The sequence below is a fragment of the Seriola lalandi genome, unplaced genomic scaffold, assembly GCF_002814215.2.
Source record: "Seriola lalandi dorsalis isolate HSWRI2012SDOR001 ecotype SW California unplaced genomic scaffold, Sedor1 jcf7180002054486, whole genome shotgun sequence".
Lineage (NCBI taxonomy): Eukaryota > Metazoa > Chordata > Actinopteri > Carangiformes > Carangidae > Seriola > Seriola lalandi.
The window spans coordinates 63,561-91,057 of record NW_019525039.1 but is presented as its reverse complement, the minus strand read 5'-3'; the positions used below and the strand labels follow the sequence as shown (position 1 = coordinate 91,057).

General features: G+C 39.3%; 1 protein-coding gene across 1 annotated transcript; it reads left to right on the top strand.

The window, feature by feature from the left end:
* The first annotated feature begins 5,252 nt into the window (after positions 1 to 5,252).
* On the top strand, positions 5,253 to 23,868 carry cygb2 (cytoglobin 2). Its single transcript, XM_023412676.2, has 3 exons — positions 5,253 to 6,053; positions 15,214 to 15,445; positions 17,759 to 23,868. Exons 1-3 carry the CDS (start codon positions 5,854 to 5,856, stop codon positions 17,921 to 17,923), a joined length of 597 nt encoding a protein of 198 aa, XP_023268444.1. The 5' UTR covers positions 5,253 to 5,853; the 3' UTR covers positions 17,924 to 23,868.
* Positions 23,869 to 27,497: the final 3,629 nt, after the last annotated feature.

Here is a 27,497-nt window from a genome sequence, read left to right as displayed (position 1 = left end):
ATGACAAAAGAAGAAATACAATCGCACCATTATCAAGAATTTTGAAACAAGTTGATTTGTAGAGGGGAAATTATCTTAGCTCTATAGCAGATTTGTCCGCTTGTTTTACAAGAATTATTCAGTATACATTAACAGACAAAGTGACCTTTTGAAATTTTTGCAGCAGATTAGTGATTACCCACAACCCCCAGAGAGAGTCACAGCTTAGGACAGGGAGGATTCAATGGCACAACTCAAACAGCGGGCGAAGTCGGGGCGTGTGGTCGTGGTCACCAACAGGAAGGCAGGAAAACCAGGTGAAAGGAGAAGGAAAAGGCAAAATCCAAAAACGGGCTTCTCTTGAAATTGCACTTATCCTTAGGAGTCACAAGATGGACCCAGTGAGCTACTGTCCAATGATCCTGAAGTGCAGTGGTGAAGGAAGTTTTCAGATCCTTTACTTGAGTAAAAGTGGACCGACTAATATGACAGTAGAAATACTCTGTTGCAAAAACAAAGGTCAAACATTTAAAAAAGTTAAATATCCAAGTATAATCAGAAATGTACTTAAAGTATCAAAAGTAAATCCAGCAAATCCTCAATGCTTTCGCTGGAACCATGAAATGTTTGGCATTTTAAATGAAAATTATTAAAAAAATTATTATTTATTAACTATTATCAAAATAGTTGCCAATTAATTTGCTGTTATTGAGTAATTGATTAACTGACTAATTGTTTCAGCTGTACTTGTATTTAAAGTTGGGCAGTTTAATTTATAGCAAAGCATATGTATTGTGCTTCATATGTTTCGTATAAATTGGTAAATAGTAACTAAAGCTGTCAAATAAATGTAGTGAAGTAAAAATTGCAGTTTTCACCTCTGAAATGTTGCAGAGTAGAAGTAGAAAGTGGGAGGACAAGAAAAGACTTGAGTAAAGTACAAGTACCTCAAGTACTTGAGCTGATATGCTTAGTTACTTTCCACAGCTGCTGAAGTGAAGCAGCTCACAGCAGCAGTTGCCATGGTGAGGACCCTCCAGCAGATTATTTTGGATTACAAATTAGCTTTATTTGATAAAGAGTCCCTAAGGAGCCCAGTGTTAGATGAGGTTTGGTGTTGTTGGTTTGGCATGATTTATTTGGGTAAATAGAGAGTGAGACATGAAACTTGTTGAAATGTCTATGAAGATTTTCAGTCATGGTAAGACATGCTAATTATTATAATTATTTATAATAATTCTTACTGTAATTATTTATTTATTTTTTTTACATTGAATCCAAAACCAGAACAGTAATGTTTATAAAGAAGGTAGCTAAGTTTGTGATTTTTTTTTCTCCCACTGCAGCGAAGTGGCCTGTGCAAAAAGAAAGAAAGAAAAAAAAAATCTAATTTTACGTTTTTACAAAGAGACAACTTTCAAATTCACTGGATATTGCAAACTGCATTTTTTTTTTTTAGAAACCTTGGTATAAGGCTCAACCCTTTTAATAGCAGTCATCATACCATTTCACCTTAGATGCCTGAATTACTCAAGTTATTTGACAAAATGAATTGCCTCATGGTCTGTGACGTGCAGCAGACAGTAGAGGGCAGCAGCAGTAAAGTTAAAGCTTTGCAGACCTTCAGCTTTGACAGAGATTCAGCTCAGGTCATAGACGGACGCATTACTGAACTACACATTCACATGTATTATGAAACACTGTTGTGTATATTACAGAGAAAACTATAATTTATAGTGTTTTTAAGCTTGTGAGAGTCAGACAGATTTCCATCAGGGGCACAGAGGTGTCAACTAACTGGTTGTATTTTCCTCATATGCTCCTTCTCCATGTTCACTTCCAGTATCACTTCATATGTGAACCACACAGATTCATCAGTCACAAAATTGTAGACTGAGTATATTTTTTTCTAAATTTCATGTCACATACTGAGCACTGGAATAGCTTGAGTGACAGATGCAAGATTTCTGAGTGAGTTATTTCAAACCTTTCTTGACGAGTGACAGAGTGACACCCTTTGGTGTGGCGCAGAAATCTGCCATTTTGCAAAATGCTGTGACAGCTCCATCTCTCAATTGTTGGCTTCTCCAGTCGCCTCTGTGGCATAATAGACCTGTCATCAGCATCGTCCTCCACCATCCCTCTTCTGCTTTTGTCTAGACAGCAGTTTATCAAACATCTCCATCTTTTTTTTCTTTTTTTTTTTTGTTCGGATAAGGAATGTCAAATGTGGCGCTTTCAATACCAGATGCCAGATTACATAGAGATAAATATTTGACCTCTTCGTGCACTGACTTCGGTTTTCTGCACAAGTAGAGATTGATTTGCTCTCTTGGCACTTGCTCGCTGCAAAAATCTCAATCTCAATAAGTCATTTTGTCTATTGTTGAATTCTTAAAATGTATTTTCTTTTGGGTTTAAATAGTTTTTTTTTCAGTTTTTGAAACATTTTCTAGAAAAAAGTGTCATTTCTTTTGATTTTGTTTGTTATTCTGTCCTACAAAAAAAAAAAATTCAAAAAACAGCAAAGCATCTGTTAGAAACAGGTGAATTAGTGTAAGATCATTCTCTCATTACTTAGTAGATAATGTCATGTCTACTTTATTTTTCTAGGAGTGTTTTTAGATCCTTATATTCCTGGCAGTATGAAGCAGGTGTTGAGACATCACTTCTCATTTCCAACCCCAATAGTTGCAACATTTTAGAGACTGTACTTTCAGTGTCTGGGGGAGGGAAAAATTCTAGGGCGCGTGGGGACTCATGATCTTAGTATTTTTAAAGTCCTGTGACTTAAAATGACCTGTTCAGAATGAGACCTTTTGCCACAACAGTTTGCTTTTCATTACTGAGAATGATGGTATTGTATAAAAATGGTGATTATTTAGAATTTGAAGGATTAAAAAAGTAAGACATATTGTGATTATGTAGCAGCGCAATGCACCGACAGTAATGACATTCTGATCAGTTTCCTTTCCTGCCCCAGGTCGCCCTCAGCTTCCTCCTTACCTGGCAAACTGTCTGCTGCAATGTCTGGAGAGAGTTTTGTGGAGAAGCAGAACCTTCTCATTGTGTCTCGCTGTTTATGGATACTTTGTCTCAGAGCAGGTACTTTTAAAACATCTTTCATTTTTGAGCTTGTGACCTCAGACCATGGCCAATTTTTTTTTTTAAAGCAAAAATGACTAAAACATTGGCTGGTTCGAGCTTCTTAAATGTGCTGATTTGATACTTTTCTTTGTCACATATGATTGTCACATAATACCTTTGGGTTTTGAACTTTTGGTCAGATAGAACACGTATCTGAATACCTCATCGTGGAGAGTGGGAATTTCTGATGTTTTATTAACAAAACAATTAACCAGTTACTTAAGGATGTAATTGACAGATGAATCGATAATAAAAGCAATCATTTTAATTATTGATTGCAGCCCTAATAAATGGTGAACAATAAATGAAAATCATATGATTCATGTGATTTTCCACATATTATACAAGTCATTAAAGGCGACATTGGCAGGTTATTATTATAAGTCTGTGTTGCCTTGTGTCAGCAGGTAAGTCACAGTTCCTAGTCTTAAAATTTTTCTGTCTTATCACAACAGAGTAAGTTTTTCATCATCTGTCAGGTTCAGGAAGTCTGGATTAGTTTATTCAAAACTTTGATCATATTTTTTGTGCTTATCAATTTATTTAGCTCCTTTATTTATACAGGGGAGGCTGAGCATACACGCTCTTTGACAGCACCGCCCTGTTAACAGTTTAATTGACCAGCTGAAAGAAAACAGCAAGGACAGACAGAGCCATTACTGACAACAAACAAGGTAAAGGCTCAGTGAAAACAGTCACAGGCAGGCACAGATCGAGTGTGTTCTTGGAGTTACAGAGAGGTATGAATGTTTTGATTTGTAGGTGACATGGTGTGTTATTCCATGAGACAGTCGCTGGAATGGAACGGGTTAGACATGGGCCAGCAAACATGAGATATAAGATGGCAATTTTCCAACTATGTTGTATCAGTGCCAGTGGTTATTTCATCTCTCAGACAGCGAAGGCCATCCAGCTTTATCATATAGATAGTGGTGTGGTGAGTGTTGTAATGATCGGCCGTGAGGAACCTGAGGGCAGAGTGGTAAATGAGATCGAGGGGCCTCAGAGTGAGGCAGCAGCAACAATCTTCTTTTTACACGTCAGAGGACAGATGGTTCTGCCTCTGTGCAAGTCGCCAAGCTCACAGTTTACCAGCAAGGATTTCCACGTGATATTTAAATGCAAATCTCTTATCAAGCCACATGCCAAGATATTTTGAATTTAGTAGAGAAATGTGTATTATTGTCATCAGTACCTGTGGATTTGAAGACTAGCAAGAAATTTGTTTTATTTTTTATTTTTTCCTAACAACTCACTTAAAATTAAAGTTAGTGGAGCCACTAACATTTAGCTTTTCCAACCAAAGTGAGTTGGTGAAGACTTCATCAGGTGGTCAGAAACACGACCCTAAAACACAACACAACATAATTGTTCTCCTTACCTGCTAGGTGTGTAAATAGACAGCTTTGCTAACAGGCTGTCCATATCAACTTGATGATTCAATATTGTGTTCACAACCTGTTACAGTGATTGCAGGTTTAATATGGCAAGTAAACAGTTGCCTACACATCTATCACTCATGGAGTAACAGTAGCTTTTATTTACAGCATCTGGTGATTTGACAAATGTCTGTTAGTCACTCTCCTTTTAGCTCTGCTTTGGTTTCCACCAGGGAAATATCTGGATCTTTATCTGTTGAATGCCCGGGTATGTTCAACAGCTAGTCTTAAACTATGTATTTCTGTTGTTTAGTATGCAGTGCATGCGTTTTACCAGACCTTTTTTTTTTTGGAACAGAGGCTGCCGAGAGCTGTGAGAGTGAACCAGAACAGTGAAGCTGTGGGCTGGAAAACCAAAACAACGAGCTGAAAGACACTGCAACACTGTGTGGAGCTGCAGGGACTGATTGGGTGAAAATATTCTGTGGGTTCATCTTCATGTGTAACGCCTGTCATATTATACATAGTAATTTAATTGGTCCGTTATACATCTGTTCTAATGTCAACGTATGTCTCTTAAAAAGACAAATACATTCTCACCCTGAATGTGTCAGTATGTGCTCTCAGACATGTGCAGAGAGACGGTGTGTGTGTGTGTGTGTGTGTGTGTGTGTGTTGGGGGCTGTTGTTAGAGACCCTTAATGCTCTCGTTCTCTCTCTCCCCCTCTTTATCTCCAGATTTCTCCACCTCTCTCTCTCTCTCTCTCTCTCTCTCTCTCTCTGTGTGTTTGTCTCCCCACCCCGGCGCTCTCATTCCATCAGGTCCTCACAACACACACACCGCAGCCTCCGAACGCCTCATCTCCTCCACCAGAGCAAGAGGATCAGAGAGAGGGAGAGTAGAAGTGACAGTGGAGCAACATCAGCATCACTGACAAGCATCTCCCTCGCTGGGGGAGAGGGGGAGAAAGAGGAGAAGTGGCAAGAGTGAGGAGAAAAGAAAAAGAGAGGGAGCGAAACAGTGAGAGAAATAAGTTTTTAGGAGGCAGGAGGACAAGTGAGGGAGAGTTTGGAGTGAAAGATCTTGGTGGGTGGCAGTGGGGGGGGTTGGCCGCTCCATTTTCCCTTTTCTTTTTTTGGCTGTGAGCGCTGCCTGCCTCTGCTCTTCTCCTTCTCCCCTCCTCCTCCTCTTCCTCTTCTTCCTCCTCTGTGCTCCTCTTTTCATCCCGACTCTCCTCTCCCAGCTCCCGCCGTGGGGTCTCAGCTCTCCGTCTCCCTCCCCCCCTCCCTCGCTCCCTACCTCCCCCGTGCCCTGCTGGGAGCCTCTGGGCTGCTGCGCCGCAGGAGGATGTCTCGCAGGGAGTCTCCGCCGCCGCCCTCGCCACCTCCACCTCCTCAGCTGCTGGGAGTGCGGAGAGGAGAGGTGCAGTGCGAGGATCGTCCGGAGCGCGCCGAGCCGCTGTCCGACGCCGAGAGGGAGATCATCCAGGACACGTGGGGGCACGTCTACAAGAACTGCGAGGATGTGGGGGTGTCTGTGCTCATAAGGTGAGTTTTGTCAAGAGGTGTTTGTTGTCTCTGTGAAAAACAAATTTGTCTCAGCATGAGAGGACTTACGAACAAGAGATGAGTGAACACATCTTCACAGATACAGATGCTTAAGTTTAAGGCTGTGTGTGCTGATGTAACAGCATCAGTTCAGTTTCCCCGCTGCTTGAGCTCTCACTGTCTGTAGGTCTGTTTGGATGTAGATGCTTTATTCTCGCAGTGAAAACCGGCACTTTCTATTAATTCTCTGCCAGCAATTCACCATCCACTGCATCCTAAACAATCAGTGGTTGAAAAGTTAGGTAGTGGGAATACTCTTCTTATTTGTCCTCTGTCCTCTGCAGTCTTATGTTTTAGAATTATTCTTTGTTTTGCATCAAACACATAATGAAGCCCACGTGAAGGCAAAGGAAGAGAGATCTTTTCAAGACCGAGGTGTCACTGTAACCAAGCAAAGATTTGATGAAACCTAACTGCAAAAGCTTTATTTAAAGAGTATCATAATAAATGAATCAAATCATTTTACTATTTCTGAACTATTGTTTATTGAAGTAGGTTTTCTTATCTCAACAATCTCCCTTTCTTTTGCTTTGGTTGTGAATAACCAAGAAATACAGTGATATACATACAGTACAATAAAATGTGGTGAAAAGTAACCAGTAGCAACAAAATGTTTCATACAGTGTTTGAAATGTCAGAAAAACAAAAGGGCCACATCTGAGTAGTGCATCAGAAGTAATAGAAGCAGTCATGGTTTAATATAAACTGGTGTCATTTCATTACTGTCAGATTTAAGAAATATGAGAAACTTATTAAAAAACTGACATTGAGTTGAATTGAGTAAAATGGCTTAAAACTTTCCTCCACATGAGCTCAAACATAATATTGTAATAATAACAACTCAATCTGATTATATCTGTAATGTGATTAATGAGATTAATAATCTGGAGCTGATAGGAAATCAGCAGTGCACTGTGTATTAAAGCTTAGTGTGTTGGTATTTTGGTGGCTGCTCGTTCACTGATAAGGTTTTATAGCTTATAAAGTTTCTTGATTATTTGGTTCAGTGGTTTCTGAATGAACCGACCTACTCGCCAGTTTCACAGTTTACAACCAGAGTGTTGTAGAGTTTGTCAAGGCAACTAGAGCACAGAGCATACAGTCACACTTGTGCCCAGTTTCTGCAAATCCCTACCAACCCCCTGCTGAACAGTGATGGGCTGTGAGGACAATTGCAGGTAAAATTATGCCCACAGGCCCAAAACAGCTTTTCCATTACAAAGATATTACAAAAGGCACGTCTTTAAAATTATGAGAAATGTTTTCTGAATTGTCTCTATTACCAGCATCGGATCCATTAGCTTCATAAAACAGTAAAGAAGAATTAAATTATTTTTATGTCATCAACATGAGTGTTGACTGAACCAGAGTAGGAAACTCAGAAGCCTGAGGAAACCTGGAAAACCTTTTCAAATGTATAACTTTCACTAGAAGGAATGGGGAGCCATTTTGGAGCATGGCATCCATCCATGATTAACCATGGACCTTACTTACAAAAGTGGCCATTTTGAACTAGACTGAAGGTTTTCCCAGATTTTTCATGTCACATTCACCACACCAAGCTCTCACCTAACCTCAGCGGTCTTTCACTTCATTGTGACCATTTTCAACTTCACACTTTATCTCAAGGATCACACCTAAACACAGTCACTTAAATCCAGTTAGTGTAGACAATCACAGCACTCTGATCAACAGTACACCAAATACAAACTCAAGGTGACAATTTTCTACTCAGCACACTCCTTACTGTTGTGAATCATGTGCCATACCATACCATTAGATATAGCAGTTATCCTTTTGAGAGCTGCGGGGGGGGGTTGCTGGAGCAACATTGGGCGAGAGGCAGGGTACACCCCAGACAGGTTGGTGTGTCATATACATATTATAAAAGTCTTGGGAATTGGACAACCAAATATATCCTTACAAAGTCACCATGAAAGCATAAAGAGAAGTTAACAGCAGCTAAAAATCTTCTTTAAACTGACCCAAAGTCCCATGTTGCTGCAGTGATGTAGGGGTGCACGCCAGGGTGTGTCGCTGCGCTGTGTGATCACTGTGGGGTGGAGTTACAGACCTGAAACCAGAGGGCCATGTATATGATATACTGTAAGTTGTGACTGAGTTTAGGCTGCAAAGTAATTTGATAGCTTTTTGATCATAATAAAGTCCTTATTTACACCATGTTTTGAAGAAATAATCCTTTCATGTTACCACATGTTTAGGGATGTTTTTGTTCAGTGACAGGAAGCATGCAGAACCACACACACACGCACAAAATCAAAGAAGAAATTCATGGTCTGTGTTTGCGTGTAGAGTAATTCATGTGACTTAGCATCAAGATGGGCAGCAACAGATACTGACACACTATGTAGGAATCAGTAATCAGTCATACGTAATCAGACGTAATCAGTCATACGATTAATGGAGGCTGCATTTTGTATGGGACACACACACACACACACACACACACACACACACACACACACACACACACACACACACACACACAAACACACACATACATTATGCTATTATGCACCCATTCCCTCAACCTCTCACCAATAACTGAGCTGTGACAAGTGTAGGGAAGGAGGGAACATTGCATTCCTCTCATTAGGATGCTGAAGAAAATCTCCATAGTTCACACGTTCTTACACTTTGACAAGGCATGCAACTTCTTTTAAGATGGTTGATGTGCTGAATGTGTTCCTTAAGCATTTAAACATTTATATTAGGTTTGGGTATAATTCATGTATAGAAGGCAGTTCAGGCATCATACATTTTCATCTTTAGATATACTGTTAGCACCTTGTTTTCATATTATTCACGGCTCTTGCTCATCCACTGCTACTGTCTTCTTAAGTTGTCAAAACGTATCCGTAAACAGAAAATCAGACATTTTCTCCAAGAGCCTAATCTTCAACAGGCAGTAATGCGCTTTGGAGCTGCAAAGTGTTGCAGACTAACTGGATGTAACACAGCTTGACTGTGTTTTTCCTGCTTCTTTTCATGTTTTTTTTTATGTGTCACAGAGGAAAGACTTGATTGTTTGAATGTCCCCAGCTAAACTGTCTCAGTGTTACACTAAGAAGGCCTTTAAGGGCTTGTTAAAATGGACAGCGAGTCGTAGCCAAGGAGACCGATGTGAGTGAGACAAACTGATTTTCAGTTTGGGGTGAAAAGAATCCCCTAGGGGGAGAGAGCGGAAGGGGCAAAGACCATCTTCAGCTTGATTGTGTGTGTGTGTGTGCGTGTATGCGCGCGTGCGTTTGTGTGTGTGTGTCTTGTGCTCTTATCTGTGGATGACAGCAACAAGCTTTGGCACTTCAATGCCTCCCTCCAAGCCTTACTGTCTGCCTTCTCTCTGTCACTACTTTCAATCCTTTACATATTTCTTTCCCTCATTTGCCACATTTTCTCCTCCCTTGATAATGGATAGGTGACTTATCTTCCTCTTCCAATTCTCAGTTGGTTGTGACGATCATCAAAATCAATTATTTCAAAGCTGCCAAGCACATTACATATCCAGAAATAAGTTTTGCTGACTTTCGTGTAGATACCTATTGATATCTAGCTTCTCACAGCTAAGGAGCATTAGAAAAAACATAATTTGTTTAAAACATTTTGTTTGTAAAATGTCAGAAGATTTTGCAAAAATGTCCATCACAATATTGATGAATAAAATAAAAAAACAGAAAATGTGCAAATCATATTGTTCCAGGTATCAGTGGCATTTTTGCTTAATAATGCTAAATCAGTTATCAAAAGTGTTAAGTAGTGTGTCAAGTAATTTTCTGTAAATCTTTCTAATATTTCTATCTCTGTGTAATTATCAACAGTTGGCTGGCAGTTCCTCAGTTACCTAACATAACCTGAGGCTGACTCCGGGTTCAGGGTCTTGCATGGTTGAGATTATTATTTTTGAGATCAGTGCACAACATCCCACGGATTTGCATTATTATGTCGATCCATCTGCTGGATGCATGGAGAGAATAGACGGCGACGATAGCCTCAGTTGATCTCACCAATGCGTACAAATGCAATTGCACCAAAGAGTGAGTGCACCCCGGGCGTCAGCAGAACAGTGCATATGGCAGCTTTGTGAATACAATCAAATCCTGCGTACTTTGAAATAGTTAAGTGCCGATGGGTGGATTCAAGCACATTCTCATATAGTGGAAGATATTTGAGTGTCACAATGGAACAGAATTTAGAGAAAATCTCACTTGGTTAATTTGAGGTATTTTCCTGCTGTATTTGTAACAGGCCGTTGGAGCAGGACATACAAATGGGGTTAGTGGTGTGTGATGAGGTAATCGCCACTGAAATACAAACAGCAGGAAGCACTTCATTTTTTTTTCTTAACTTAACTCATACAGATACAATATAAAATATAGAACACTCAAAACCAAATACGTTGACATGCTGGTGGCACTAGAGGACAAATCAGGAAATCACCGGGAGTCATCAGGATTCATCCTGTGGGGGGGGACATGAATATCTGCTCCAGTCTAATCAAAGTGTGATTAACAAGCCCCACTAATGGCTTTGATGAATTCATTTAAATGCAGAGACAGGTGCAAGAATGTGTTCAGAGCTCTCCAAAGTACTAAACACCGGTACTCCTCTCACACAGGAACAGAATGTTTTCCACCATGTCTCAGTATTCAAGTAGTATTACAGTTCTGACATCTATTGAGGATCATGAGGATGCACTCTATCATCCTGTCTATCATTCTGTCAATTGGTCTGTCTTTTGACCAGGCAGTCGGTCTACCCACCACTTAGCTCCAGACTGAAATATATCAGCAACTGTTGACTCGATTTTTAAATTTTATTTTTGTAGAGACATGCATGTTTCCCAGAGAATGAATCACACTGACTTTGGTGACGTTACCATTAATGTCATCAGCAGGTCAAAGTTTTCAACATCTTAACATCCATTGAATGTAGTGGCACATTTGATGCAGATATTTATGTTTCCCAGACGATGTTTGCTAATGACTCTGTTGATCCTGTCTTTTCCTCTAGTGTCACCATGACATTGACATTTGTGGTTTTTAAATAAGATGAGGTGATCATACAAACCCCACATGAGTCAGTGTATTCCATCAGGTGCCCTTATTTTAAGAAAACAAACCATTCAAATCTTAAATTGTGAGGGTCCAACTTAAAGGGATGATAGGGACTTTTAGACTTTTAAATACAGAAACACCAGATCAAAAAGGGGATTAAACGTTTTTCATCCTAACACAAGAGGACAGGCACTCTGTTTTTCCTCAAAGAAAGCATCAGAGCAGCAGCCTGTTTTCTTAAGGCACTGCAGTTAACTTTCATGTTTGTCTAAGCAATACAAGAGCTGCTAGACGGTCGGTATTCTTCCTCTAATCGAGGAAAGACGTGTGTGTATGTATCGTGACAGCTGGTAGAGCCAAGCTAGAAGTGCTACAAGCAAGCTGAGCCTTTGTAGGCCTAGCATGACATAGGATCTGCGGGATGTGGATGTAGTGTAGCAGTGCTGCCGGGGGCCAAACTCCAACTGGGAAATAACTGTACTAGCAATTCTAGTCAGCTGGAGGACAGACAAGATTTAAAGTGGGTCAGTGTGTGTGTGTGTGTGTGTGTGTGTGTGTGTGTGTGTGTGTGTGTAAACATGTAAATCCATCTGTTTTTTTGGTCAGCATTGGTCTCTAAAGTTCTGAAGCTTTGTGTCAGCTACACTCTGAATTGTTGTTGTCATTTTACTTAATCTGTCAGATTTCTCACAAACCACTTTAGCAAAGCTTGTGGAAACTTTCTTATTTCTTTGGCATACACTCTTTCCTCTCTCATACTGAGCTGCTGTTAGCTCACAGTCAACTGTGATGAAAACTGTCAAACCCCTGAATCAAAGCGGCCTTCGTAACTACAGTCCCGCAGGACAATTTACATTTTCTTTGTTTATATGTTCGCTTACATCTACCAGGGTGGTTCGAGAATGGAATTTACTACATCTGCACCTAAAATAGCTCCTTAAAAAAAATAAGCTTAAACACAATCCAGACTCATCAGAGATAAGTGTCATTTTTTTCCACATCACCAGTCTTTAATGCGGAGCACAGTTTTGAAAAGCTCTACAGTGAATCTTGGCATGGACCCGTTATTTTCTCTGTTCTCTCAGTCTTGTGGATCCTTGGAGTTTAAGAGAAAAGGTGGTAAATATTAACAGCAAAGAGCAAACTAAACCTATCATAACATACATCCCTTTTTCAGATTACACAGCATTATGTAGATATGTACAATGGGATTCAAAAGTGTGAGACCACCTTCCCATAGTGGGACTCCACTGTATATATGGCAGTTTTACATGTCGGGCTCATGAATGAATAAGTGTCCGACTCACTATTATGTAAAAATCTCGACACAACCAACACACATGGTTCAGAGAGATCAAATACACACTGTCTGCTGCTCTCTGATAACTGATTAAAGCTTGATTTGATAACATTCATGGGTATGATATTGTTTAAAAGAAAAAAAAAAGTATTATACAGCTTTTTAATCTGCTTGAAACTGCGTTCAGTTGGCATCTTTCAGGTTGATCCACTGTCACAAACGGCACCAGACATGCTTGAAAATTAAACACCTCTCTTCAGCACACCTGCATCAAATTACACTCAAAGAGGCTGATCAATCTTAACCATCGGTGTCTCATCGGTACTGCGACACTGTAAAGGTTTCTGCCAAGACACTTCCTGCCCGTCATACTGATGGCGCAGAGGTGGATTACACACTTTACAGACATGAAAAAGCACATGTGAACGTGTGAACTGCACTTTGGTGAAAAAAGCTACTTTCTAAGGAGGAAAATCATAAGAGACTAATTAGATTTTATGTCATGCTGTGCATTTAAAGGCTTCAGGACATAGTTTGACTCGTGTTTTTGTAATATGAAAGAGTGACTCTCTAGCCCTGGGTCATTCATTTCCTGGTTAATTCTAATTTTTCAAGCATGAGTCCCCCACAATCTTTCTGGATTTATTATGGGACTTTAAAGGGATTTGTCCCAGTTAAGCCTAATAGCTGTCATAGCTATCATCTTTATTTGCCAATAACAATTCAAGAATAAATACTAACAGTCTCAGGTGAAGATGTCTGTCTTGTTCTTGTGCATGTAGTCTTAATGCTTTTGGTTTTCAGGATTCACATGTTCTTTTCAAAATTCCTCCAGAAATGCAGTATGTGACCAGAAAATTACACACAGCAGGAGCACTTCTCTAATTCCTCCTCTCGCTTTTCTCAGCCTTTCTTCACATACAAACCACTGTTGCAAAAATTGGGATATGTATCCTATAATGTTTGCTTGGGTTTATTTAAGTTATTGTCTCAAAAAAGTATGTTGTTCTTTTTCAGGAGTATCAGACAATCGATGTAGCGACTGGGGAAGAGATTGCTGTGTGAACAACCATTATTGCATCATTATGTACAATATTACCTGGCCCTCTTGTAACTATGACAATTGATGCATTTATACCTTGAATTTATTGTTGTCTGACGCTCGCAACTATATCAGGCCATGAATTTTAAAACGGTCCTCACTTCATTGTATTCCTTTTCTCCTCTTAACATGCTGCAGCACAAACTACCTCATTGGTGGCATTTTCAGACCACATGAAATGGCATGTCTTGCTCCTTGCTGGGACAGACAAAATGTGAGGGGGCACTGTTCAAATACAGCAGAAATGCTAGCCTGCATTTCTTTTTAAACACCTCTATTACCCTGATTGTTCGGGCAGCCAATGAGAGGGAAAATTGTCTGTCCACAGCTTGTGTTGGTTTTAACACACGAAACAGTTCAGCATTTTTGGGAAATCTGCTTTTTTTGCTTTCTTTCTGAGTGTTAGATGAGAAGATCGATACCACAGCCTTGTCTTTAATGATAAATATGTAGCTGCCAAATTATTATTGTTACACTTTTTTTGTACTGATTAAAAAGCAAGATACAACATATTAATTAATTAACTTTAGAGATGCAGTTAGGCAGACTTTTTTCTTTTTATCTTTAGAGCAAAAACAGGCTAGCGTTGAGTATTTATGCTCAACGTAGCTAATGAATGCTGATAAAGTAAACTAGCCTGATCAGAACCAGTATTTTTTATTTGTACGAATTTCAGTGTATTTCACTGCATCTCTTTACACTTAGCATGTAGGAAATAGGATAAAATGTGTGAAACACAGCTAACCTCATAACAATAGCCATGCTAGTGGCTCTGTTAGGCTGTGTGTGAGTAAGTGCTTTGAGCTACAAATGCTCATGTCAGAATACTAAAATACACTGAAAATGCTCATGTTTAGCATGTTCAGCATCTTAGTTTAGTGTTATAGCATGCTAGCGTTTGTTCAAAAAATCAAATCAAAAAAACTTTACTCTCCACCTCTGCATGGAAGTAGAGCTTCAGCTTGGATGTCAAGCAACAGCATTTACATACAAAACATACATGACAAGTAAAAATACATTTCAGATAATACTAATACTGAAATAACACTAAGACTGAAGACTGATGTCATTAGTTTTGCAGGTACCTTGTCATAAAGCAAGTAAAAAAATTTGACCTGATGATGGCACTGGATGAAGAGTTATGGTCTCACCAAAGTTACTACAATTAATTCTCAGGGAAACAAGCTTCAGTACCTCATTTTCATGGCAGTGCTGTTAATAGTTGAGATATAGCTCATAAAATGCAGCTGCTGGTGAAGTCAGAAGGAAAGTAAGGAGTTAACCAAAGACATTAGGGTTCATCTAGGAACCTGCTTATATTAATTCTTCCCCAATTTATTCATAGATGCTGAGAAACTTCACTGGATAATTGGAAACTCTGACATGCTGGTGACTCTAGATGTGAAGTCAGTTTAATTTAAGTTCTTAGAATTAATTACCTTTTTTAATGAAAAATGTCGTGGCAATCCATCCAGTAGATGTTGAGATATTCAGTGTGTCTGGACCAAAATACTTGACCGACCAGCACTGTCATCCCAAGGGCTACGCTGCCAGACAAGTTGTCTTTTAAGCTTCTACTGTAAGTCTAATGTGAATGGGGATTTTTCTTTTTTGCCTCCTTAGGTTCTTTGTCAACTTCCCATCAGCCAAACAATACTTCAGCCAGTTCCAGGACATGGAGGACCCAGAGGAGATGGAGCGAAGCAGCCAACTTCGGCACCATGCCCGCAGGGTGATGAATGCCATCAATACTGTGGTGGAGAACCTCCATGACCCAGAGAAGGTGTCGTCAGTGCTGGCCCTGGTGGGAAAGGCCCATGCCATCAAACACAAGGTGGAGCCCATGTACTTCAAGGTAACTTCAGGAACTGACCCACGCACTGATACTAACAAACTTTGTCAGACACATTCTGCTTTACTTTGCTCAGTGATTTTTCTTTATCTCTCAAAATTATTGCTGCCAACAATCCCTTAAACTACATTTCCACAGAGGTGTTGTTTTCTTGTTTTGGCCATCTGTTTGGTGTATCTATGAAACAAAGAAGACTGTTTCCTGAAAGAAAATTGTCGAGCTCTCTCTTTCCTGCACAGTGGAAGTATTTTATTGCTTCAGCAGCCCCTTGACTTATGGAAATACCCCATGTTAAAGAGGACATTTTTCTCATTAGCAAATTTAATATCACTGGGGATTTTTCTGCTTATTTAAATCTACTCGCTGTTATCTCTTTATTATGTTTAAAATATAGCTATCATCAGTTTGCACTTGTGTAGAAAAATACATCAAAATTGTTTCATGTGTAATTATTTAATCATATCAAGCCTTGAAAACGTGACAAAAGAGTGTAAAAAAAAAAGAGTTTTATGGGGCAGACAACGTGTCTCATCCCCAGCTTCTTCAGGTTTTCTTGATCACTGATGTTCTGTATAATGTCAAAAGTGTAATGCAGTCACATGACAGAAAACTGTGCATACACATCAAGCATGATTCAGGAATTCATCTCACCGGCTTTAAAGTCACAACCTGCAACAATGAAAGAAGTTAAATCACTGTAGGTTCTCAAAAACTAGATTTCCAGCTGGAGTTACTCTTTAAGTAATTAAACAAATTATCAGAGACATTAAGTACAACTGTACTTAAAAACATACACAAATGTTAGACAGTTCACACGGATAGTGTATTTTATATTACGGATATAATATTTATATTTGTCGAAGTTATTGATGCTAATAAATGTTAAAATCATTTCAGGGTGCTGCTGTTACCAGAGATAACAGTGCTGTGGGAGAAAGTCACAGAATAAGTATCTTCAAGAATGTTTAAGATCCAGTGTTTAATTTAGACCATATGGTTGCATAATTTTCAGTGTGAAAATCCAATATACTTCCTCTCTTCATCTGATTGAAGAGGGAAGCATATGCTTCCCTCTTCAAGTCTTTTGAATGTCGTCTGCAGTTGGTTCACAAATGCAGCTGTGAAGAAAACACACTGCTGCCAGTTAAGTACCACTAACTTCCGACTGCCTTTAGAATACATTTTAAGATCTAATTGATCAGTTTTTGAATAAATCATTAAATGGATTAGTCCTTATGTGTATTTCCTGAACTCTTAACCCCCTTATGTACAAGGGTGAACTCCAGTACTGAACTTAAAGTCATTGTTTAACACGCTTGTCACCACCTGTCTTATCACGATGGTGGTGAACGTATTGTGTGATTAAGTTTTGGGCTGGACAGATAAACAATTCACTGAAACTCACTATAAAGCTCACTACAGCCAAGGTGAGCTACCAATTTGTGGGATAATTCAACTCCATTGCACATTGTCACATTTTTTTTGTCATTTAAAAAATTTTTTTTATCATGATAAAAATATTGATCATTGAAGATTCTTTTTTTGACTTTAAAAACACCAGTTTCACCTTCCTCAGTAGATGGAGTTGCTCAGTTGTCATGGAAATGGAAAGAAAAACAGTAGGGAGGCCATTGACATTTGACAGGGGTTACAATCTTCCCCCATATATACAACCACCTGTTAATCACACAACCCAAATTCCATAGTTAGGTCACATGATAACAACCCAACTATCTCCATGTGGCTAAAGGTTTTGTAAACAAAGTAAATGGATACTGTGGAAAGAGCTTTTATTCAGTGTGTTTGTAATGGTTTTATTGGCACACAAACATGAGACCTGAGGAGTTTCTACATGTCCTCATTTCTCATAGATTGCGTTTCATTGCTGTAGCTTTAATGCCACTGCTCATCATCACTGCATTTAAATTCATGTTTCTGTCTTTATTTTTGCTCTCCCTTTATACCTACTTCTTTTTTCACTCCCCACCTGTGTTGTCCTTTCTCTCTGCTTTGTCATTTTCATTCCCTTTGTATTGCCTGTCCACCCACTGCTTTCATGTTTTACTGTTATCATTTTCAATTCTCACCTGTCTCGCCCCCTTTTATGTTCAGTGAATTGGATTCTTTTTTGTCCACCAATTCGCTCCCACTTTACCTACCGAATACTATTTCTGTGCATTACTCTCTCCTCCCTTCAATTGCCATTATCTTGATAGCCACATATTCCCACTCTTTCTATCCCCTTCTTGTTCTCATACCATCGCCCTCTTTTTTTCCTTGTTAATCAAGTTTCTTACTCACCCTCCTTCTTCCCAGATCCTGAGCGGCGTGATGCTGGAGGTGTTGTCTGAAGATTTCCCAGAATTCTTCACGGCAGAGGTGCAGATGGTGTGGACCAAACTGATGGGGGCGGTGTACTGGCACGTGACGGGGGCCTACACAGAGGTGGGCTGGCTCCAGGTCTCCAGCTCAGCGGTGTGAAGAGTTAGGAGGAAGAGGGGGTAAAGGAGTTTCCAGTGGACTTAATGAAATGAAAAAAAGGGAAAAATATGTGTTTGTGATCATGTAGACGAGTGGGATTTCAAGGGGTTCTGTGAGGATGGTTTCACAGACATGGATGAGATTAATGTGGTAATCCGTGCAACTCTGTACTTTATTTTGGTGACATTTTGGTGCTAAGCCTTCGTTGTGGTGGTGTTTCTGCAATGCACTTCCCAGGGATCACTTGGGCACCAAATGATGTAGCCACATGTCGTTTTACTTTCCTAATTAAGTTTTAGCTCATGATAGTGGTGCTTTAGTGTGTGTTTATGGCCACGGAGGCAATCACTGCTAACGCTAACTGTCCAGTTCTTCTACTGTTTATTCCAGACAAACTGCTACCAAAAATATGTAATACATCACTTCCTCTGTAGCATGGGATCTTCCCCATCAAAAAATCTACGAAGTGCTTATACAAATCCAAAAGCTTTAATGAACTGGTGTTTTTTGTTTTACTGGTCTGTTACATTCATTGACAATTAACCCCTTCGCTAAGCCCCACCCGGCCTGTTGCGTGGCCTGTCAAGCTTTTCCTGTCTAGCGCAGTGATAAAAGGTAGAGGTAGATTCACCAATCAAAATCCTCAGTAATGTTTGAAACAATTGTTCCTTGAGAGAGAAAAAGGCATGACAAGACATCGATAGGCAAAGGCAGGTGTATCATTTCTCACTTTCCTATACATAATGACAACTGTGGCTAGCAGATTTCATTGCTAGCTAGTTAATTAATGTTAGATTCAAAATTAAAATTGAAATAGCCTAGCTGTCTCAGACTGACTTGTTTTAAATCAAGAACCTTGAAAAAGACACCTGAAGAGTTCATAATAGCTACATGATATCATGCTAAAAGACTGAGGCTAAATGACCAAGATCCATTTAGAAGAAATGAAATGAAATGATTTTGCATTGTAGGGTAGCTAGTTAAGCCTAGTCTTATGGTCTAGTATGAGGGGAAAAAGACTGTATTATAGTTACGTATTTGAAGGAAAAATAAAAAGGAACGCATCACCTGGGAATGGCTTCAATACTATAAAATTGAACTACAATTTATAATCCCACAAAATAGCTAATGATGTGCTCCTTAGCCTTAAAGCTATGTTTCTGCTGTATGTAATAAGCTACTGGGGCAGACATGCTATTGCTTGCGGCTTACATTAAGAGCAGATAAACATGGTTTTGTAAAGGTTATGAGAGAGACATCACTCTCCAAACTCTTTATGCTGATTTCATTAACTGCATGTGTGGAAATCCAAAGCTTGACAGGCTTGCCATGCCTAGTTACCTAAGGTGTGACTGGACCATCGCTGGTCAGGGTAGGCTTTTAGTGAATGGTCAGTTGGGGATGTCAGAAACAGACATTTATTTATACAAAAATGTTGCGGATTATTACTTTATAGCGTTCATTTCTGTGGAAACCTGCAGTGAGAGAAACATCCTCGGGCTAAGCCACACATATGAATATACTTCATGATATTTTGAAAGAGAGGTTAAGAAATGTTTAGACAAGGAATGATTTTTAAGCTATGAGGGGGGGGCAGTTAGTTGTTGAAGCCCCAGCTACGGGACCATGGAGCTGCTGACTGTTAATAGATTCTCTTTGTGTTCTACTACAGTATATCCTCATGTTTAGGGGACCTGCGCCCCCTTCTCTCTCTATTGATGCATTGCGTGCTCTTAATGTCTTGTTTAACTTTACTGAGGTGTTGTTTGTATAACTGTACAGTGGGCAAGTGTGCATACTCTTCTGCCTTTGTTTACAACTCATTGGCATGTTGACCTGTTGACGTGTTGAAGAGGGCTGTTTTTTTCTTTGCTACGTCTTGGACTATCAACAACGCTTTAAACTTTTTCCTGTCTATCACTTTCATTACACAAACACACATTGTGAAGGAAAGTATCAGCAGGTGGACACAGTCAGTAACCACACGTGTACACATTCACACAGAGGCATGCTATAAGACCTCCCCTGTGCTAATATTTACAAGACTGTCAGTTAGTTTACCTCTTCAAAACCCCATCAGAGAGACATGCTGCATTAAAGGCTCCATTAAGGGCTTTTGAAACTCACTCTGGAGGTCTGCGAGAAACAAGTCAGCTTTAGAAGTGCCATCAGTCCGTTTCTTTTGACTTCCTACCAATTCAACACAAGAAATCATATACAAATACATGAACCGCATAATTTCAATTGTGCTGCCTATGTTCCAACGTAGTGGATGTTTTCTTTATATTTGACAAGGGAAATGGCGCAAGATCAATGTCATTTTTCCTTGCGGTTTCTCCCTAAACTCTGCAGACATCATATTTAGTTGTCTGCCCTTCCTCAAACATGCCTTTCTTTACCTTACTTAACCTCACGTTCTTGTCGCCGGTGCATGCACCACTGTTTGCGGTCCCCATGTGCAAGTCTCTCTCCAGTCAATTCCCAAACATACACAGCAAATCAGTTTAGGATGGACATTTGATCCAATCTTCAGTTTGCATCTGCTCCAGTGACGTCCTGTATCTCCAGTCTGAACCCCCCTTGGCATCGGCATCTGGCATTAATGAGGAGGTAATGAGTCTCCTCTCCTCCTCATTTGGTCATTCATCTACTGTAACTTCCCATTGCCTCCGTTAGGGCCGCGTCACTGAGGACAAAAACAATTATGACTGGGCAGATGGTCTTAAAGCCACCACACCATGGCAGCAATTCACAACAACACTTTATAAAAATCTCTTTCATTTACTTGGAAGAGAATGAGTTGAGCACAGTATCATTCAAGGATACGTATCAGAAATAAAATAAAAAAATTTTTTAAGTGACTTCCTGGGGGCATTATTTACACATTATGCCTTGTCTTGGACCACTGCTTTCCAAACTTTTTCTATCATGCTTTCCCTTTCTCCCCCGGTGTGTAAATTGATTGACTTTTCATCCACTAGGCAAAATACTGGGGAAACTGGTAAAAAATGAATTAATAAAAAGGAGCCAAGTTAAATCTAATTGAATTAACATAATCAAAAATCTGATCGGTATGTCTTTAATTATTTAGCTAATTAGTTTCTGTTCCATAAGTGCAAAGTACAATTCTTAAAACTGTCTTTGCATAGGAAGACACAAGGCTCTGCTGCTGTATTGACAGTTTTTCTTTTCCTCACGGTCAAACATCTGTTCATCCTGTACTTTACTTGTTGTCTTGCTTTCTGGATGCATCTTGCTAACCTGACTCCTTTTGTCTTTCACAAACAATTCAGATTTATAGACCTTTAACCACAGCAGACATTTTTACTTGTCATGCAGAGGTGTAACTAATAACATTAACGATGGCTCTGATCCAGCAATCTTTGGCACACAGCGATTAAAAGACTATTAGAAACACCTGTGTTTGTCAAGTCAAAATGTCTGCTCATTTCTTTCCCTTGGTCATATGTGCTCCCCCTGTATTGGCTCTGTGCGCTCCACTGCCTTCAACCACGCTGTTAAATGTACCTGGCTCTGTGCTCATTTTCAATTTGCACATAAAAAGTATAATCAGAAAAGCCAGAAATTTGAAAAAAGACAGAAATACGCTTGGCTGAGGTAGAAGTTTTTGTGTTTCTAAAAATGAAAATGCGACTGTTGTCTGTTCTGTGTATTTGTCTCTTCAGCTTTATGCGCTCAGTTCCTATCATTTGCATAAAAGTGGTGGATGGAAATGTATATGAATTAACATTTTCCTTTGCTGATTTTTTGCACTACATTTGGATTGGAGAAAAAAATATTTATTTAAATGGTTCAGGCATTTTACTGACAGGCAGCACGGTGGTGCAGTGGTTAGCACTTTCACCTCACAGTGAGAGGGTTCAACTCCCGGTTGGGGCGTTTCTGTCTGGAGTTTGCATTTTCTCCCTGTGCCTGTGTGGGTTCTCTCCGGGTGCTCCCGCTTCCTCCCACAGTCCAAACGAGCACATTAGGTTAATTGGCGACTGGCGACCTGTCCAGGGTTATCCCCTTCCTCACCCAATGTCAGCTGGGATTGGCTCCAGCCCCCCCTGCAACCCTACAAAGACAAGCAGTATAGATAATGGATGGGTGGATTTTACTGACAGATTTATTCAGGGTGAATTTTGCTAAATATCGCCTCTGAAATGTCATTTAAATTAATGCATAGGTGTATGAATGCCAAGAACAGCTGTCGCATTTTCAAAGTCCCATTATCATGGGTTTGTTATCTTGCTTACTCATGCGCTCAATATAACAGTTTCTTTCCTTGAGATAATGCGATAATTAATCTGCTATGGCAAGATTTGGTTATCATGAGATAACTTGTTAACTTGAAATAACACGATTAAGAACAATTATAGCAACCAAAGCCACTCTCAACTTCAGTATCTGTACACACAGGCCATTTACATCCAGCTCTTGCAAAAGTTTATGAAAAGCTCACATTAAACTTTCAAGTTTAACTGGAGAGTCATAAGCCAGTCAAGTCACACAAATGGATAAAAATACACACAGGAGTCAAACAAACCTCAAGCTAAACTATTTCCACTTTGGCTTAAATAGGTCTGGAGGCCGTAAAGCTGTTGTCAGTCATAAAAGATCCGTTTCAAAGTACACACCAGTCCTATTCTTTTCCCGACTCCTGACGTTGTGTCCCCCTGAGGTCAAACCTCAAGCAGCTTGAGGTTCAGGAATATTTTTGTTAAGCAGAGTTCCCCCCGACATCTTGTTTATTAAACACTGTGTGATATGAAATCCATCTGCAAACACACTCACACAAAATAGAGATTAAGTGTTTCTCTTGCTAAGCTGCAGGTTTTGTGTCTCTTTTCCTTAAATGCAGCATGTTTCTCATCGCACTAGAAACACACACACTCAATTATGTTCAGACACAACCCAATCACGCTCACTCAGTTTCTTTATCGCTTCTCACTCAGACATGCACACACAAATATGGTCTTGCATTAAATTGGCCAAGTCGGACATGTCCTCGCATGCCAAGTGTACAACTGCAGCACTTATACCAGTTTATATTTTGAACCATTTTCAGCTGAAAATTAGACAAACCTTCCTTTGCTCATTAATTCATTTCACATTCATTCTCTTCCAGCAAATAAGGGCATCACAGCATCTGTGGAACTATGTGTCTTTGTTGTGAAATGTTTCTGTCTATCAGTTGAAAAGTTAGGACTTTATATTTTTCTAAATATATCTATGAGAAGGAATCTTATGTATTTGAATACTGTATATGAATATGTCCTTGTATACTGCGTTGTTGGTGGGAGCGAGTGCAGTGGCTTTGTAGTGTTTTGAGCATGTTTGCACAGCCTACCACAAACTTGTATCTTTGCAGACCTGGTTAAAATGAATCATGACCATCAATAAAATATACTTAAGTAACTTTGTCTCTGTCTGTCCAATCCTGACAGAAGTTTTTAAAGAATGCATTAGATTTTATACATACATAGGTGATCCAAATGAAGATGTGACTTCTAGCTTCATCTAATGCTACAGACAACGGACAAGCAAGATGACCTAAGGTCAACATTCAGCCTAAAATTAATCAGATCTGTCAATGGTGAAATGATCAGTTCCCAGTGAGGAAGAGAAGACAGACGTTAACTAAGGTGTGTGGCTGTTGCATCTGCTAGTCCATGCTCACCAAGAAATATTACATTCAGGTTGCATCACCTGAAAAAAATTGCATTTGTACATTTGACTCTAACGGAGACTTGCCTTTTTTTTTTTTTTTATCCAGAATGACTTGGAGTGTGGACAAGAGTAGGACTAAAGTCAATTCCTCAATCACCAAAATTGCAAGTAACAAAACTGTAATATGAATGTGATGTTGCCGTACATCGCCCCTATTTTATCACATATATACTGTTCATCCTCTGGATATATGAAGATATAAGTTTATAACATAAAATACCCTTAATATTTGTATATGTACATATATTAAAAACTCTATATGATTCATTTTATATGGTGTTGCAACCATATATGTTGATTTATATATGCAAGTTTATTAAAACAATATACATTAAAAAAAATCATTATGCTTATATATGTTTTTTTTTATTAATGTCTCATTAACTCTAAACATCTATCTTCCCATTCTGGGAAAGTGGTCTCCGACTTTTGGAACCCATTGCGTATAATATCCACATATATTGACAAGCTTCGGAATGGATATCTGTTATTTGTATGGGCATATATGTCAATATATGAAATTGCTCCAATTTTTAATACATTTCATATATAATTTTTACATATGTGCTTTTATTCTACATGTACATACATGTCGTATAATTATGGAAATTCAATACAATTCAGTACATATATTAAAATTATTATTTGCGTATGGGAGAGATCAGGCTTAAGAAGTGTAAAGCTAAACCACCAGTTTACTTAACCCCTAATGGCTCACTTCACTCACTTCCCAGCTCTGGAAAAAATGAATTCCCTTCACTGTTTGTGTAAGGAAATAAAAACTATAGGGGTGCACTTACAGCGGTCTCCTCTGATAAAATCTGATGTTGTTCATTGTTGTTTATTCTGTAGTATTTTTTGCAGAAAAACAAAACATAACATTATGTAGTTATCAATAATAAATCAGCACAGCATATAGATTTGAATAAAAACACATGTGCTTAGAGATTAGATTTATTAAATCATGAAGGTAAAACAAGTGCAAAGGTCAGAGGCTTTGTGCCCTAATCAACATGAAGGGTATAAAAGACATTTAGACAGAATATAAACAAAATATAAAAGAAGCACAAGGGAGTTTAATGGGCACATATGAGAAAGTTTTAAAAGAAAACAAGATAAAAGAGAAGAATGAGACCTTACTGTTCATTGCAACACATGAATAAAAAGTGGCAAACAGAAAGGTTTTAAGCTTTGATTTAAAAGAGCTGAAAGCTGGAGGGTGTGATATGTGATGCTCAGAAAGTGAATGCTGCTTCTCCATGGGAGGCCTGGATAGTTCATAACGTAGCAGAAATGTGTTTTTGGCTCTGAACCATTCAGTGCTTTATAAACCCGTAGTATTTTAAAATCGATTCAATGACACACAAGGAGCCGGTGCAAAGATCTGAGAACTGGTGTGACGTGTTCCACTTTCTTGTGTTGCTGAGTGAGTGAGGAGAGAGGATTTTTTTCCTAAGATATTTTGTTCTCCGAGGACAAATGTTTTTTTTTTTTCTGCATTTCCAGTCTAATCCTGGTTTTTAAATTTCTCTTTTTGTTTTGCATCTCCTCAGTCAAAGGTGAACTTGACCCAGAAAACCGAGCCTCACACATATCTCCTGCCTGCAGGAAGTCAGTGCAAATATACTCTGCTTGGCAGTCACACAGTTTCAGGAACAAGAGATAATTAAATGGAATGAGATGTAAATGTTCTTAATCAATGATTAATGGTTGCCTGTTCGCTGCTTGATGCTCCAGGCGAGACTCTATCTAAGACTCCAGTGGGAGGTTCATGCAGGGAAGAAGACACTAATTTTTCAAATCCATACAATAATTTATTCAGACCGTACATCCTTTCAGCAAATGGAAAAGACGACTTTGTTATATCTGCTTTCTGAATGCAGGAGAGTGTTTTGGAGTTTTTAATATTTAATATTTAATATTTCATAAAAAGCATTCATACATGCTATAAATATTATAGCTATTTACAATTTCAGCATTTCTCACGGTACATTACTGTGCAGCGGTTGGGTTAAAATATTTTGTCTGTGGGAATCAACATGATATTCAGGAAATAATCTTTACCTTCTTTCTTTCTGTCTGGCTTGAGGAACAGGAATAGGTGAAGCAAGTAAACAGCTCTACGAGAGTCAGAAAATAGAGTCATTTTCCCATTAGTGTATCCATCGTGCACAGCATGGTCGACAGGACACTGACTTGTCACCATGGCGACACATTTTCCCACTGCCAGATATTGTCAGATCCGGAGAGCGCTGGTAACAGGGGCTTATCGCATCCCATGGGACTGATGTGCAAACCCAACTGGACAAACTACTTTTGCACCCACCTGAAAACACACAGAGGCTAAAACTGGAAAGGAACAACAGGCATCTGTTGATCACTAGCAGAAACAGGCAGAAATAGCTTGACATATTATCTAGACATAAATTCCTTAAGCTTGAAGATGCATTAACATTTCTCATGTAATCATACAGACACACTCACACGTATGTCTCTCTCAGCAGGTAATGAGATATTCAGATTAACCAATTATTCTGAGGGTAAACGGACACAGGAGCATAACTTGGTGAGAGATCACCTCTGGTGATTCACCAGCTTTGTATTATTGGTGGCAGGTGGTATACTGGTAGGAAAGTTACACTCATCCATGTTTTTCAACTGTGATGTCAACAAGGGATCATATGTGTAATGTGAAAGAGGCTGATCATAGTGATAGTCATTCTAGATAGCCTTTTAACATCTTTCATCTCATTGTTTTCATCATATTGTTTGGTTAGCGTTTACATTACAGAAAAAACCCTGATAAGCCACCACTGCCCAGAGCCACACAGCTAAAGGTCAAGCTTAGTGAGTAGTTAAAGAGTTTCACCTTCTGACAACAAGAAGAAGAGCTCCTTTGTTTGTTGGAAATACATCAAAAAGTAAAAAAACAGTGTTTTAGACTGAGTAAGACGAAGAATGTGGAATACAGCATGTGTGGTGCATGAAATGAACGTCGAGTATACTTTCCTGGCACAGGATCAGTCCGTGCATGTAATCTCTGCACAAGGACATTTTCACAGGGACATGGGCAAGTGACGAAATCTATGTCATGCAAACCCTCATGGCCACGGCAGTGGCATGGAGACCATGAATTGTTTATGAGCTCTAAAAATATGGAAAACTCATTAGAGGTCATCCTCTGTGCACCATGAATATCTGAACAAAATTTTATGACAATTCATCCAATAACTTTTGAGAGATTTCAGTCTGGATCAGAGTGGTGGACCGACATTATCCTCCCTGGATGAGTTTAAATCTATCCAGCATAAAGAATATAATAGCAGGTCTGTTCTAGCATCCATCGTTCATGTGCTGAACAGTTTGAATGCAATTCCTTAAATGTAACTGCTCAAAATACTGACAAATTTGCTGCAATAAATCCCTTAATTCGTTGATTCAAACAAGCCCAGAGCACGGCTAAGCCAGGCAGCACATGCAGGTCAACACAAATAACAGCTCTGTGGCACTTAAACCCCCTGATTTTTAGGCACTGGTGAGTCCGAGCAGCTCTCCATCAACACAAAGCTTGAGAGGAAGCCTGAAGAATTTTCCAATTAGGCGGCATGAGGTTGTCTCAAAGCTGCAGATGAGATGCACAGCCACATCGCTGCAACTTGACATTCCTGACAGCCACTTGTGTGAACTTCTATCTGTCTGCCGTCCGTGCACCAGAGGTTTCATGACAGAGCGGTGACAGCAAAGTCACAGACGCTGGTGAATGTCATCCCTGGCTTGAGAATATCCACGTCCTGCTGTCTGCAAGAAATATAACTGCAGCCTAATGAGACAGAGAATAGTT

Coding starts and splice junctions, on each gene's coding strand:
- cygb2 (XM_023412676.2), top strand. CDS start 5,854: ATGTCTCGCAGGGAGTCTCCGCCGCCGCCCTCGCCACCTCCACCTCCT. Junction 6,054..15,213: donor GGGGTGTCTGTGCTCATAAG/GTGAGTTTTGTC, acceptor TTGCCTCCTTAG/GTTCTTTGTCAACTTCCCAT. Junction 15,446..17,758: donor TGGAGCCCATGTACTTCAAG/GTAACTTCAGGA, acceptor CCTTCTTCCCAG/ATCCTGAGCGGCGTGATGCT.